This window comes from Heliconius melpomene, chromosome 9 (genome assembly GCF_056956725.1).
Source record: "Heliconius melpomene rosina isolate 202511_hmr_F chromosome 9, ASM5695672v1, whole genome shotgun sequence".
Lineage (NCBI taxonomy): Eukaryota > Metazoa > Arthropoda > Insecta > Lepidoptera > Nymphalidae > Heliconius > Heliconius melpomene.
The window spans coordinates 738,170-752,685 of record NC_140397.1 but is presented as its reverse complement, the minus strand read 5'-3'; the positions used below and the strand labels follow the sequence as shown (position 1 = coordinate 752,685).

The window sequence follows — 14,516 nt, the reverse complement described above, 5'->3', positions numbered from 1 at the left end:
AATATATTAAACATTTAGAATTAAATGTATAAGTATTTTATGAATAAAACTGCACATCACAACCAAGTTGTTAATCAAGGAATCTAGTATTAACACATTTCCTTCCCACGTATCTTCTGTTTTTTGAGACATTGCATATTTAGTGGCAGAACAGCTTCTATTCTTATTCCCAAAACAAAGAATGCCAAAAAATGCAAAAAAAAAGCAATTCTCCAGCGTGCAAATTGAATCTATACCCATCACCTTTTAAGTCCTAAAGCCTCAACACGAACAAATCCTACAGGAGTTCCATAAATAGAATGAAATATGATTGTTCATAATTGCCAACTATTAGTGTTAATAGATGATAAACCTAATTCCTTAAATCAATTGTCTCAATATCAACATCGTAAATAACTTGCGGTCGACATAGTTGGATTCCTCAGCATTGGTTCATTAGTATCTATTCTATTAGCTTTTATTGGGAACAGTACAGTACGGTTAGTTTATTGGTGCTAGCTTGATTGTTTCTAATTTTAGACTTGCCTTCTATTTAGACTTGTATATTGCAATTAATGATACTATAACTATACTATAGCTGTAATTGTTGTAAGAAATGCATGGTGGCACAGTTCAAACATTTTAGTTTACTATATATTAATTAAAACGCCTTCGTGGCGCAGTCTCACTGTAAGATAATGGTTGTGAGATCGATTCCCACTTGGGGCAAAATATATTTTTATTTTCTTACTCTGGTAACATATTGAAATGTGATGTAAATAATTAATTAAATTAGGTGCATTGAGGGTAAATTTTTGGTCGTTCAAAAAATGAAGCATGTGCGGTTTCTTACTTTTAATTAAATAATTTTTTGACTATGACTTTTACTTTGTTGAGGCTCTCTATAAACAAAACACTCGAAAATTGAAAAGAACGGAGTAGCTTAATTTTAGGTTCCTTTCACATCCCCTGCTATGAAAGAAAAAGAGTCAATCTGGTTTACATAAATTAAGATAAACATGGTGTCACTTGCATTTTAGTGGAACGTTAAATATTTGTCAAGTGGCTATAACCATACGTTACACTTGAATTGTTTAACAACAGTTGCCTTTAAAAAGGTTATTTTTTTACAATTATAACTTCTGTATAAAAACTTTCTTGACTTATTTCGATACAATATTTAAAAATAAATAGTATTATTTTGTTGTATCCAATCCCAGAGGTCATGTATGGCGAGGTTGATAACAATGGATTGTTGGAATTTCCGAGTGGGAATCGAACCCTCACCTTATGCCCCTGACAGACCAGGACACGATCTACCCTCGAAATCTAATTTCCCGGCGTAACTCGTAGACGTGACCCCATTGTCGTTGAAAATGAATCCACGGCGTACAATTACAAATTGTAACATAATAAATGTCCGTGATAACCTCAAACCCCACACACGACCAAAACCTAAGATGCATATCGCTTGTCTAAAATTTCACCGCGCTACCGCACGATTGCGCTTTCTACAAACTTCCGGTATCTACCTATGTTTTATGGGTATTTTTTTAATATTAATTATATACGAAATATGTTAATTATCTATAATTGTTAAGAAATTATTGAAAAGAATTAAGAAAAAATCTTAAGTTAGTTTTTTGTTTTAGTATTTAATTTGTTTTTATTGATTTTATTTATGTAGCTTCACGCTGTGGGAAATAAAAATATTAAATCATTTATTTTCTCGTGTAGGAATTGAATCCACAACCTATCGTGATAACAGTCGCATGTTTGTGTCCCTGCGTCACGACTGGCCTCAATATAATTAGTACTTAGTGCACATATTGCAATTAAATTAAATTGTTAAAATTAACTAAATTCAATTACTATAATTGTAACCAATACTACCACATACCAACTTTTATGTCGTTAAATTGTAGCTTTGAGTATTTAACGTCAAACATTAAAAAGTAAAAGTTCATAATTGCATAGAACGATGCGCTAAACTGCTGACGACGACTGGTGGACGAGGCGTGGTCAGGGCCGAAAACATCATAATCGAGAATAGAGAAAGTCAATAAACGACAGTTATTACATGTAAAAATAGTTGACTTACCTGTTCTGATCTCGTGGTTAGTGGTACTATATAAATTGTTAAACTAGAGGTCGTGGATTCGAATCTAACCTAAGGTAGATAATTGTATACGAGCAGTTTTATGATTATACAAATATCTGTAGCAGTCCAGAACTAAAAAGTTTATTTCATCTGTTCATTTAATATGAATATGAGTTCGTAATGTAATTAACCATAAAGATGAATCGCTTGATTGAATAACTTTTTAGTCCAAATATTCAAAAAATCGTTGTACATAATAAAAAACATTTAGTATGAATACAATTAACAATTATTTAACGTAACTTCTGTATACAAATTGAAATAAAATCATAATTGAAATCTGAGTAAGAAGGACTCCAACGTACTCAAAATCAAGGGCCTCAAAATCAATCCATCAAAGCGACGGGAGTGGCCCTATAAAAACAAAACCGGCCGTGCATACCACCGTCCTAAGGAGCAACAGCCGGCATGTGGCCTACAGTTAAAACCAAGGTCGTTTGTGTACCGCTTTACAATCATATTCTTCTCTTTTTGTACCACCTTTCTTCCTTGCTATTTCTTTAACGTAACAAATCCCGTTAAAGGATAACCTAAAAGCTACCTAAATGTCAGGCATCAAGATCCCAATTTAATTGAACACCAGTAAAGAATTTCAAAGGTCATCGAGGCTACGCGTTGTGTTCTTTTTTGCAAATGTTTTTTCTTAAGTCCAAATGATAGGTTACGTTAGCCCACTTGAGCCCGCTTCTTTAGGCTGATTCCGGTTTGGCTCCATTTTAACATTGCTATCACCGATTTTAATATTTGTTTCTTTATTAATTTTCTAGTGATACAAATATTTCATAAAACAACTTATAGTGCAAATATGTTAAAGTAATTAATTATGGATTTATATTAAAAAATATATTTCTATGTATTCAATCAAAATTTCTCCACCATCGGCACAGGTGTTGATGTCGCCAAAATCAGAGTAAGCAAACATTAATCCTCTTAATGTGAATATAATTAAAACTCGTTCTTATATCGAAACGTAATTGGTCAATCTAGAAATTCTATATTGAATTTGCTCAACTCCAACGTGTACTAACTAGTGCCGGCCGTCGGGCAGGTAGTGTTTCGTCACCGGAATGTCTACGAACGCACACAAATGCCGAGAGAGCATGTGCAACACCTTGTAGGGACCTCGACATAACCTACGTTTGAAAGGTCTGGAACTTGAAGAATTTCTTAAATTACCTCATTTGGATCATTTTTATTGCCCTGTTTGTTACTTGAATTAGAAAATTTACTTTTATAAAACGTTTCGTGTTAAAAATAGCTAGCGAGCGTATAAACGTTGCACGAGAATATATTTCAAAGCTGTATTTATCGACGTTTTTGATAATGATGATTGCTCTCTCATTGGCCATTAAGGAGTGAGCTGCTACCTAGAAACCAATTAGTGTATCGCGGCAGTAAATCAGCGAAGCATTGGCTAACTAAATTGCATCTATTTATAATAATTTAACTATTAAATACTTTATTTATATCATCGTGTCCTAATGAGCATGAGGATTCGGAAACTTACTCTCACATTAATTAAGCAAATCAAAATCAGCTTCACACACAGCAGGGTAAACAGGGAGTAAATGTGTTAAAGCATTCCTTTCCCCACTTTGTATTGAATTCTGTAAGCATTGCATGTTGAATGGCGGAACCGCGCTTTGCACCTTGACGCCAGACCGAAGAAATGAAAATATAGATTTAAATTAATATTTCATGTGTTCGACTGGGGATCGAACCCACAACCAGTTGCGTTTACAATGGTACATTTGTGCCCCTGCGCCACTACTGGCCTCAATTAAAGAAACTCTTTAAAGCTCATTATATTTTGAGTTTACTAAAAAAGCAGTCAGATCTTTTCGACTGGCTTTGACCAAGTCTTGGTGTTCATTACCGTTTACTAATTTGGGTATCCGAAAAATCGAAAGTTGCAGCTGTTATACTAATTTGAATTTTAATGGTGCAGTGTCGTGTGGTTGAAACCGTGGCCGAGCAGGGCCCAAGTTGCGGTCTCATGAAAGTCACAGGGAAAGTGGTTTATCGGGATCGAAAGTTAGCTTTAAATAGTGAAGTCCTTCGCGTTCGCTTCGCTTTGGGAAATAGGTCTTTAATTGTCGTGTACCTCGGTTCTGCTAGGGTAATAAATCTTTGTACGATATCATCAATATAAGTGATTTATTTTATACAAGTGTCGTTGGTTTAGAATTGCGTATTTAAAGCAGTGCCCTTAGAGAGTAAATCATTTTGTTGACTAAATGTATCTGTTAATGAGAAGGCTATGAACCATTTTTCATGAACGTTAACGTTGATTGTGTTAAAGTTGCCAAATGTATTTAATTTTGCTTGACATCTCTATTCTAATACATATATGTATTACAATACATTTAATTTTATCAATGATATTGCATTGAGCCATACTCAGAAACATTAATTTGTATTTGACTCCATCATCATCATCATAATCTACAGCCATCTTTTGTCCACTGCTGGAAATAGGCTTTCCCCAATTCTCGTCACCACACTCTATCCTCAGTTCTTCGAACCCATCCGCTTCCCGCCAACCTCTTTAGGCCGTCGGTCCATCCAGCAGGGGTTGTCCCACGTATTTGACTTACATGAATATTAAGTTAACTTAAATAACAATTTTGGCGCTTCGGGATTGTAAAAGCTGTTGTGAGTTCGATTCCCACTCGGAAGAATAAATTATTTTTTCAGATAACCAAAAGGTGACATTGAGTTTCACAAATCAAGACGCCAAATCATTGTCTTCAATTCGGGCATTAACTAAAGTAAGGGTTTTTTGAGGTTCTTCGTTCTTAATTGACAACTGAGTATGGCTAGATTTACATATTATTAAATCACCCCTCATTTCACAACTTGGCGGTGAAACTATTTCCGCCAAAACTCATGGCAATTCAGTTGTTGCGTATACCGGTATGCCTACTGTCTCTATAATAATTACACATTTGAGAAGTTGTAATATTTAATGATATATAATAAAATTAGTATTACTAAACAAATTGTTTTATAAATATGTATTTATAAATGATTAATTTACGTAAGTAAACTGTCATAATTTATAATATAGACTGTAAATATTATGTAATTTAAAATTCACCTTCTATTTTATAAACAACGTTGTCCTACTATCTGTATCCCACAAACAGCAATCTGGGAGCAATCTCAGAGCAAATCTGGGAACCTAGTGCTAAGTAAGATACTCTGTTCCCATGAAGACACTTATGTTCCCTACTTTTTTACAACGCAGAGTCGAAGGAAATAATTATTAACTTTTCTATTAACTTATATAAGCATAGTAAGTTATAATTTATATTATACACTGTAAACATAACATAAAATAATTTGCTCTACAAGTTGCATATCAACAGAGTGACAAAGAGTGACAAAGTATTAATTTAAATTATCTCATACATATCCTATGATCATCGACATAATATAATGAATTAGTATTATCTAATATGAAAGTCCTTAGCAGTTATTACGGTTTGTGTGAATTTCCGACGTTTTTCATATAGTTGTTTGGTTTCCCGTACATTTGTTAATATTTGTCGATAATAATTGATATGTATGATAGATTATTATACGAGTATTTTAATAATTTTGAACTAGATGTTTTTATTGATTGGGACAGTAAAAAACATAATTTTCCATTTAACTTTAGGACAAAGTAAACAAAATTGGGAGCAACTACTACTTTCATATATGACAAGAAACATAAAATCACATCTCCAAAGTTTATGTAACAGCCAAAAATACCAAGAAAACATCGACCTTCAAACGTTTGCCCGCAAATCCTTTATGTATGACAACGACTGGTCAACAGCCAGCTAGCATGCGCTGCGCGTGCGCATCCCGTTACGCTAGCGTTTTTGTTGAATACAGCTATATATTTATATACGTATAGCTTGGCTAACTGGTTTGCCGGTAGAAAAAAATGATGTTACGTTCGTGATGTTGTTTTGTGTAATTGTAATATATTTTTTTATATTCACGCTATATCCCGCATCTTGTACTGAAGTATTATCAAGACACTGATATTGCGTGTTGCGTGGCCGTCTGGTGATGTGCTGCTACATCGAAACAGCTTTAGTTGAATAGGTTCGATTTCTACTTAAACGAAACGAATTCCTTTCCTTTCCTCACTTGGGCAAATAAAAAATGACACTCAACACGCAGTGCTTCCAGAATTTAGCAGAAAGTGGCTAACGATACTTCATCTTAATAGGAATAAAGTATCTTTAAACTAGATTTCCAGGTTCCTTCTACCTAGCCAACTTTGATAGGGATACACCGTGACGCTAAAAAATAATAGATTTGTTAGATTAATTTGTCAGTTGGCAACCCTATCGAAGTTATGTGTCCTACTCACGCTTCACACAAACACATGACAGTTATCAGCAGATCTGGTGTACGAACTGAATAACAACTTGAAACGTGGAAACGCGTAATACGAAAAATTTGCTCGCGTTGTATATGCCTGGTGAACTATTAATAATTACTTTTATTAATAAATAATAATAATTTAAGACGATCGTGACTTGTGATGCAACGGTATAGAGCCTATAAAACTCGGTAGACTATAAAAGCGACAGTTGTTATTTCGATTCCCACCCGGGGTAATGTATTATTTATTTTCATATTTACGAGACAAAACACAATGTCTCGAGACATTCGGTTAGAAAATTGGAGAACGGCTTATCTTAACACAAAGTTCCCTTCTGCCTACCTTGCTATACACGAGATATGACGTTAAGCAATAAATAATATATCTTACACATACGTATGCATAAAAAAGAAATAAAAAACTGGATTTTATTAATAAATATTTATAGTTATTTTGTAATAATACAACGTACCTATAGCTCAATGTCATATGTTCACCTTGAAATTAAAAAAGGTTTCACCTTTCTCTGTTGCAAATACATAGTTCCGTCAACTATATTAAATTAATTTTATATGTAAAATAAATATTTTCTAAACCCCTTAGCTTGTGATGTACATTTTTGTGACTAACCCAGTAACTCATCAAAATCCTAATCAACTTCTAGAAGACCTGAAAGCTTGATATTTGGTACAAATTGAACATACATACATACACACAGGGGAAAATAAAATTTAATTCAGCTATTTTTACCTAAGTTATTTTTTTTAATAATTATGGTTATATGTAAGCACCTAACTTTCCTCCAGCCCCAGATATTTCTGTTTCGCTCCATTGTGGCGGTCTCAATGTGTCACGACACTTGATAACTGAACAGGATACTACTGCAATGCTTTATTCTGATGTCAATGCTATCTACTGCTACTGTTTTCTTAGAAGAAATTACCATTTTCTATTAAATAGCTATTTTTAACTACTTTTAGGACGTCATGGCACAGTGGGGTAGCCTCTAACTGTAACATGGTGGTTGTAGGTTCGTCTCGTCTGAAACTAGATCCCATCTGTATGCGGAATAAAGCACGAAACTAGGAAAAAAGTAAGTCTTATTGTAAAGACAAAATGTCTCTTTAAATGAAAAGAGAGATTTGATTTTGTGGAAAATTAATTAACTTGTCACTACAGTCACTAGATGTTCAATCATGCATGTAGGTACTACAGACAGACAAAAATAGACAGAAAAACGACACTACTATAGACTACTATACTAAACTACATTAGATAAAAAGTTACATTATTGTGCCATCGACTATTGAAGAATATATTGAACAGGAGAAGGTCTTTTATTTACAGAAAAAAACACTTTCACTTGTAAAATTTAATATTTGTGAGTTACGCTAAAACAGCTGTAATGGCTTATAGCACTATAAGTATAAGGGGTGACGGTTCTATTACATATTGCTGTTGAAATCGAAATCCACTATTATTGTCATAAACCCGAATATGAAAAAACGGAGTGTCGTATCACTAAATTCACTTTGCCTATATAAAATATTTTCATTTTGTGGACATTTATTAACAGGAGTTTCTCGTCTATCTGTGTATAAACCACGGCGTAATACAATATTAATACTAAAGCTGTTATATACGAAACAAAAGCCGCATTATTCAATAGCAGCTATTGTTTTCCGGTACATTGTAACATTTCCAAACATCGGCTTAGTCTACATTCTACATTCTTAGATATCGTTCGAGTATACACTACACTACACTATAGAGAGGCCAGTAGTGGCGCAGGCGCACAAAGTGTGACTGTAAAACCGATTGGTTGTCGATTCGATCCCATACTCGAGGAGATGAAATATTTATTTAAATTTATATTTTTATTTCGTTGCGTGTCGAGGTATAAAGCGGGGCGTTGAGTTCCGCCACTCAACACAAAATTCCTCCAGAATTCGACAGAAAGTGGGGAACAGAGTGTTTTAACACTAGGTTCCCTCTACCTACTCGCTGTGTACGGGATATAGCGTGAAGCTAATTTATTTTATTTTTATTTATAGATTACATACTGTAGACTGCAGTAACTGTATGAAATGACGGAAGCTGCTATAACGCAATCTTTGATCTACTTTTGAGTGGTGAATTATACAATGTCATAATATAAATCATCGAGGCCGTCGTAGTGCACTGGCACAGCGTGTAAACGTGTGTTGTGGGTTCGATTCCTATGCGATGTAAATAAGTTTATTTATTTCCCCGCTCCAGTAGACCTAGAGCGACTCAATTCAACGACAACTCTACACGAGTTTTCTTTGAGTTCTAAAAACGAAGGATGAAGTGTAACTTACATTAAGTTCCCTCAGGTACAAGGCGTGAAACTAAAAATAATTAAAAATAACTGACTTACCTAAATTAAAATTATTATAAATATAATAACTTAACACATCACTTTAAACTTTAAGAAATCAATTATTATTATATAAGAGCTAAATCACTTCCGGTGTATCATTGTGCATAATACATCGAACCTGTAACCTTTTGTTAATTGAAGGAAGTTGTTAGAGTGTATTACAATATCGATTCATATGGCACTATCGACTCACTACACTAATGCAGTGTCATGATATATAAAAATATTTCAAATAATGATCAATTATGAACATGATAGTGTAAATAATGATCCGAGTACAATCGCAATGGTAGATATATTTCGTAAATCGTTTGTTTTTGTTTTATCGTGTGTGTTGAGTGGTGGAACTCAACGCCGCGGTTTTGCCTTGCTACCAGAGGGAAGATTTCAAAATATTAATAAATAATAAATCAGTCTCCCGAGTGCGAACCCACAACTATCGCATGACAGTCGCAAGCTTGTGTCCTTGAGCCACGATGGCCTCGTAAATTCGGTGGAAATTGGGGGACGGAGTGTCTTATAAATAGGTTCCCTCTGCTTACACAGGAATATGCGGGATACAGCGTGAAGCTAAAACACCATATATGGTAACACACCATAGAATATAATATGCACCTACACAAGAAGAATAACAGATGGTCGTCCCTTCAAACCACACAATGCAACCCAAAAACATTTAAAAAAAAAAAACATTTAATCGCTTTTTTAATCGCTCATATCTTATAAAATAACATTATCTTATCTTATAAAATAACATTTCTTTATCGATTATTTTGTTACGCTGTATCCCGCACATAGCAGGGAAGGCAGAGGGAACCTGGGAACCTAATGTTAGACTCCATCACGTCTACTTTGACATTATTATAAAATTCAATCTTATTCGATCATCTTTTTTTATATATTATAGTCTTTGACTTCTCATTCTTAATTTGTCAGTGTAGATCGCGAGGCGGCGGTGTGCGGACGTATGCTATCGCTCGAGCTCGATACGTGCGCATAGTACGGCAGAATTAATTATATTATATTAATATATATTTGTTTTTGTCAGTGTTTATATAAAAAACAGTGTTGTGCAAAACTATTTTTGGATGTTTTTCTTTCTTTCTGGTAATTAATGTGTTAATATTTTGTGAATTTTGAGCGATTTTAGGTGTAGAGTGTGTTTTAAATCGAATATCTTTTAGAAAGTACTTTACAAGTTATAATTTACGGAAATTTCTTTAATTTTTTTATAATTGTATTAGTATTAAAGTGCAATGTTAGAGGCCGTCGTAGCCCTGTGGGACAAGTTCCCACTCGGAGAAATTAAATATTTCATCTCAGAATTCGGCGAAAAGTGTCGAACGAATTATTTTAACGGGAAGAGGTTATTTTAACATTAGGTTCTCAGGTTCCCTCTGTCCACCCTGCTATGGGATACAGCGCGAAGCTAAAATAATAAAAGTGGTCCAATTCCAAAAGAATTTATATTACAAAGTTATGTTCCTACTATTATCAAATAATCGCTATAATTAAAACGAACACGTAACTATTACTTACCCAACATAATGTTATTTAATTATTTTCTATTAGGCGTAACAATAATGAATGATGATGCTGAAATTAATGATCATTAAGTTTAGGTATCATTAAAACCAATTGTCCATTTATTTTGAAAATTTCAAAGTGAAATGTGAATCTTGAATAAAAAAAATGCATTTTATAAAAGTAGTTCATTTTTAGCAGATAATTTGATGATTTAATAAGAACGAAAATTAAAGATCTTATTACGGGTTTAGTAATAATTTTGAACGACATTCTTTTTCTTAACACACTTTGCTTCGTTTCGAGAACGACGAAATGAAAATATTTTTGTTTCATTAGTGCAAATCGAACCCACAACCATCGCGCTTACAGTCGCACACTTGTGCCTCTGTACCGACGGCCTCAATTTCTTAACAATAATCACAAATTATTATCTAAATTTCAATAATTATACTGATATTGAATATTGAGGTCATTTTAAAACAAAACAAAAATTAAATTTAGTATCAAAATAATATTATATTTTATATACCTACCTGTATTGTAGATACATTGATAAGATTTGACAAGATAAAAAAAATTGGTTTATCATAACTCACGTTATCGTTGCACAACAAGACTCTGAATTACGCACCTAGCTTTATCTTTGACAGCATTTTTTTAATAAAACCATCTAGAATTTTTCCACATTTATCACTATAGAATTTTTTACCTAGAATTAATTTCATTTTTTATACATTTTAGCATAAAGTACAGAAGGATTTTTAAAATTTTATACAGTACGGTCAACGAGAACTAATTTTCAGCTAACTTCAGGGCTGCCACGACTCATCGACCGTACTGTACATCTTAGTATCATCCATTATTTGAGACAAAATAAATAGATTTTCTTATAGGTACCTATAACGTAAGTAGTAAGTAAGAAATAAGTATAAAAAATATACTCAGTCGAAAAAATCGATATTAAAATTTCCACACAAAACTATGTTTAAAAGTAAATAAAAAACTTCTATGCAAAAAAAATACATCTTTTTTCGTATAGAATCAGTGAATAAATACTTTTACTAAAGCATTTCCAAAACAAAAGGTTTACTCTCGCAAACAACTTCACTGTCAGCCTGAGCCTTCAATGACCTCACATGTAGCTGTCAGTCAGTCAGTCAGTCAGTCAGTCGCTGTGAAACAGATTTTTACAACAGACACAAAACAAGATTGTTTAATGTCTTAAACAAATGCTATATCACCCTCGTTATGGGTAAATAATGCTGTGTGATTTTTTAAAAGTATTTATTGAAGAAAAATTTTAAAAGTAAAGAAGAAATAAAATGGACTATTCAATATATATATTTCAGTATGAAATAACCTTTTAAAATAACCCTCATTACCTTAAATAGTTAAGTACATACATAGTAAATTGACAATACAAAGTCTAGGCTTAGTAAAGTACGTATTTGACCTACACCGCCTTTACGTGGGAGATAGCTGATTAAATTGTTTCACGCGGCGTTGTTTATTAAATACCTATACTAAAGTGCAACGGTAGACCTTGGAGTTAGTGTCTTAATTAAAAAAAAAAACGCGTGTATAGTGTTTCGTCACTATAATTATAAAACGAAAGTAAAGATTAAAAAAAATGGAAAGAAAATTTTTTTTTTACCTTCACGCCGCATCCCCCAATCTCCCAATTTTTAAAAACTGCTTTTTTAACATCTGATTTTAACGCCGCGCTTATCTTGTTAAATAATGTAAAACTAAACATCTAACAGCATTTCTCTTATTTCAGGTAACTAAAATGGACACAGTAGTCGAGTGAAGTGCGTAGTGTCAGTTGTAGTAGAGTGACGGTACAGTGATGTCAGCATGCCGTCAGACGGCACCACGTGGTCTCCCCCGGCGCCCAGCGAGCGGCGGCTCAGCAACTCCTCAGATGGAAGTGCTGGCAGTGGATATTCTAAGGCGGTGAGTTTTATTCTATCTATCTAGCTATCCAACTTAATAGAAATTTATCCCTAAAAAAACATTATATTTCACGGTTATCTGGCGAAGGGATTTGTTAATTTAGTAATACATATTTAATGTTTTAAATAGATTTCTCTAAAGGATTATCTTAAATGGTATATACAGAACTGAATTAGAAACAAATATATTACGAAATGCAACATGGCCATGACCGGCAGAATTTGTACTAATCTTTTAACCCGTAAAACTTTATGATGCACAAACCAATGCCGTTTTAAATCTAAATAACAATGTTGTGTAAAAATCAGAGATCAGAACCAAGATCTATGAGATTGCTAAACATATATTATCTTAAGCACGTATTGTTTATGGAAAAGTTAATTTATTTTAAATTTGCCACTTCTACCATTTCTCTTCTTCCCTTTTCATTATTCTCTTTTAAATAATAAACCGGTTAAGTGTAAGTTAGTTTCGCCTTACGAGTAAGTCCATAGCAAATACATAATATCAATTTCAGCTTGATATCTCCACGCAATCTTGCGATACATAGTCAGGCATACAGACAGATACAGAACAAAGTGATATACACTGACTTATAAGGGTTCCGTTATTTTCTTTTTATGTACGGAACCCTAAGAAATAATTTTGTTACTTGTTCAATCCAAGCTAGCCGGACTAGCGTGGTCAGTGCGGTCGTGGTTCGCCATAACCACACCATGTAAACAATAAGGTTACACCACATCGACTCGCCTGTTAGTTACCAACCATTGGTATTGGATCACGAGGCTTGAGAGAGGTCACGAACGATTTTGAAACTAGCAATTTAATCGATTTATTTTAAATTGCCATTATAATTAATACATGGTCTCTCGTTTCCAGTAATAGATTTGTGTTGTTAATATTTTATGAATTATGGCATTTTTTAAGTTTATTGGTTCTATTCTTAAGACACTTCGTTCCCATTAAGACACTTCCGAAAGCCAACCCCTCCCACCTTTTGTAGGCGAAACGGAAACATCCGGAAGCTGCCTTTACATAATAATAATATTAGAAGCTACCTGTACATAGTAAAAATTAAATATATAATTATTATTATAGATAAAAACATATCTATTGATATAATAACTGACAAAGCTACTTCCCGTTAGTGTTTTTTAAAGTAAATGCAAAAATAAATATAAAACGCGTCACTGGCGCGTAAACTCGGCTTTCACTTTCGTTATCTTCATTCTTATTGTTTTGGTTTTGTTGTCGTAAAGTAATTATTTTAAAGTCAACTTTTCATCACTTATTTTGTATTTTTTTGGACGATTCCTACTTTAGCTGCTTCACGGCTTATGCTGCATCGCAGGATAGGCACAGAAAACCCAATGTTAAGACATTCCGTTCCCTGTCTAATTTTCAAGGCATTGTGTGTTGAGAGAGGAAACTCAACGCCGCTTTCACCACAGCGGAGAAACAGCCTACAATCATCGCGTTTACAATCAAACTACATACATCTGTGAATGTAAGCACGACAGGTACTGGGTTCGATCCCCACTCGAGGAAATAAAAATTTTAATATTAATTCGTTTCACGATCTGGTGAAAAGGTAAAGCGTGGCTTTGAGTTCCGTCCTGCAACACGCAATTCCTCCAGAATTCGACAGACAGTAGAGAACGAAACGGTGTCTTAACTAGGTCCCCTCTACCTACTCTGGTTTGTGATGATACAACGTAAAGTTAAAAAAAAAGATAAGTGTATTATTTTAGCAAATCGAGTAGTATGGTGACATTCTTGACAGCTCTTATAATGTCAAAAAATAAAACTCAATCAAAGCACAAGTTAATGTCGCAGTACTCGTATGTGGAATGTTGACCTTTTCGATAGCAAAATATATTACATTTTTCTTATTTATAATAAATACTACCTGATTTTTGTCCTTGAGTACGTATTTACGTTAAAATAGATTTAAAATGAATACAAGCTTTCATTTTTTTATGCTTAGTTATTTTTTATTAGCTTCACACTGTATCCTGCACACAGCAGGATAGGCGGAGGAACTCCATCCCCTTGGGAACCTATTATCCAGATACTTTCGTTATCCTTTCCGCCGAATACTG

General features: G+C 33.7%; 1 protein-coding gene across 8 annotated transcripts in view; it reads left to right on the top strand.

The window, feature by feature from the left end:
• smash (smallish) overlaps window positions 1-14,516 on the top strand; it is a 151,893-nt gene that overhangs the window by 59,544 nt on the left and 77,833 nt on the right. For 7 of the 8 annotated variants that reach the window (XM_085190365.1, XM_085190364.1, XM_085190363.1 and 4 more), the window contains one exon: window positions 12,239-12,414. In XM_085190365.1, coding sequence (XP_085046491.1) covers window positions 12,316-12,414 — 99 coding nt within the window. In that variant the 5' untranslated portion in view covers window positions 12,239-12,315. Of the gene's footprint in view, window positions 1-9,874; window positions 10,039-12,238; window positions 12,415-14,516 lie in introns of those variants that run through there. The other variant, XM_085190359.1, reaches the window with a different exon arrangement.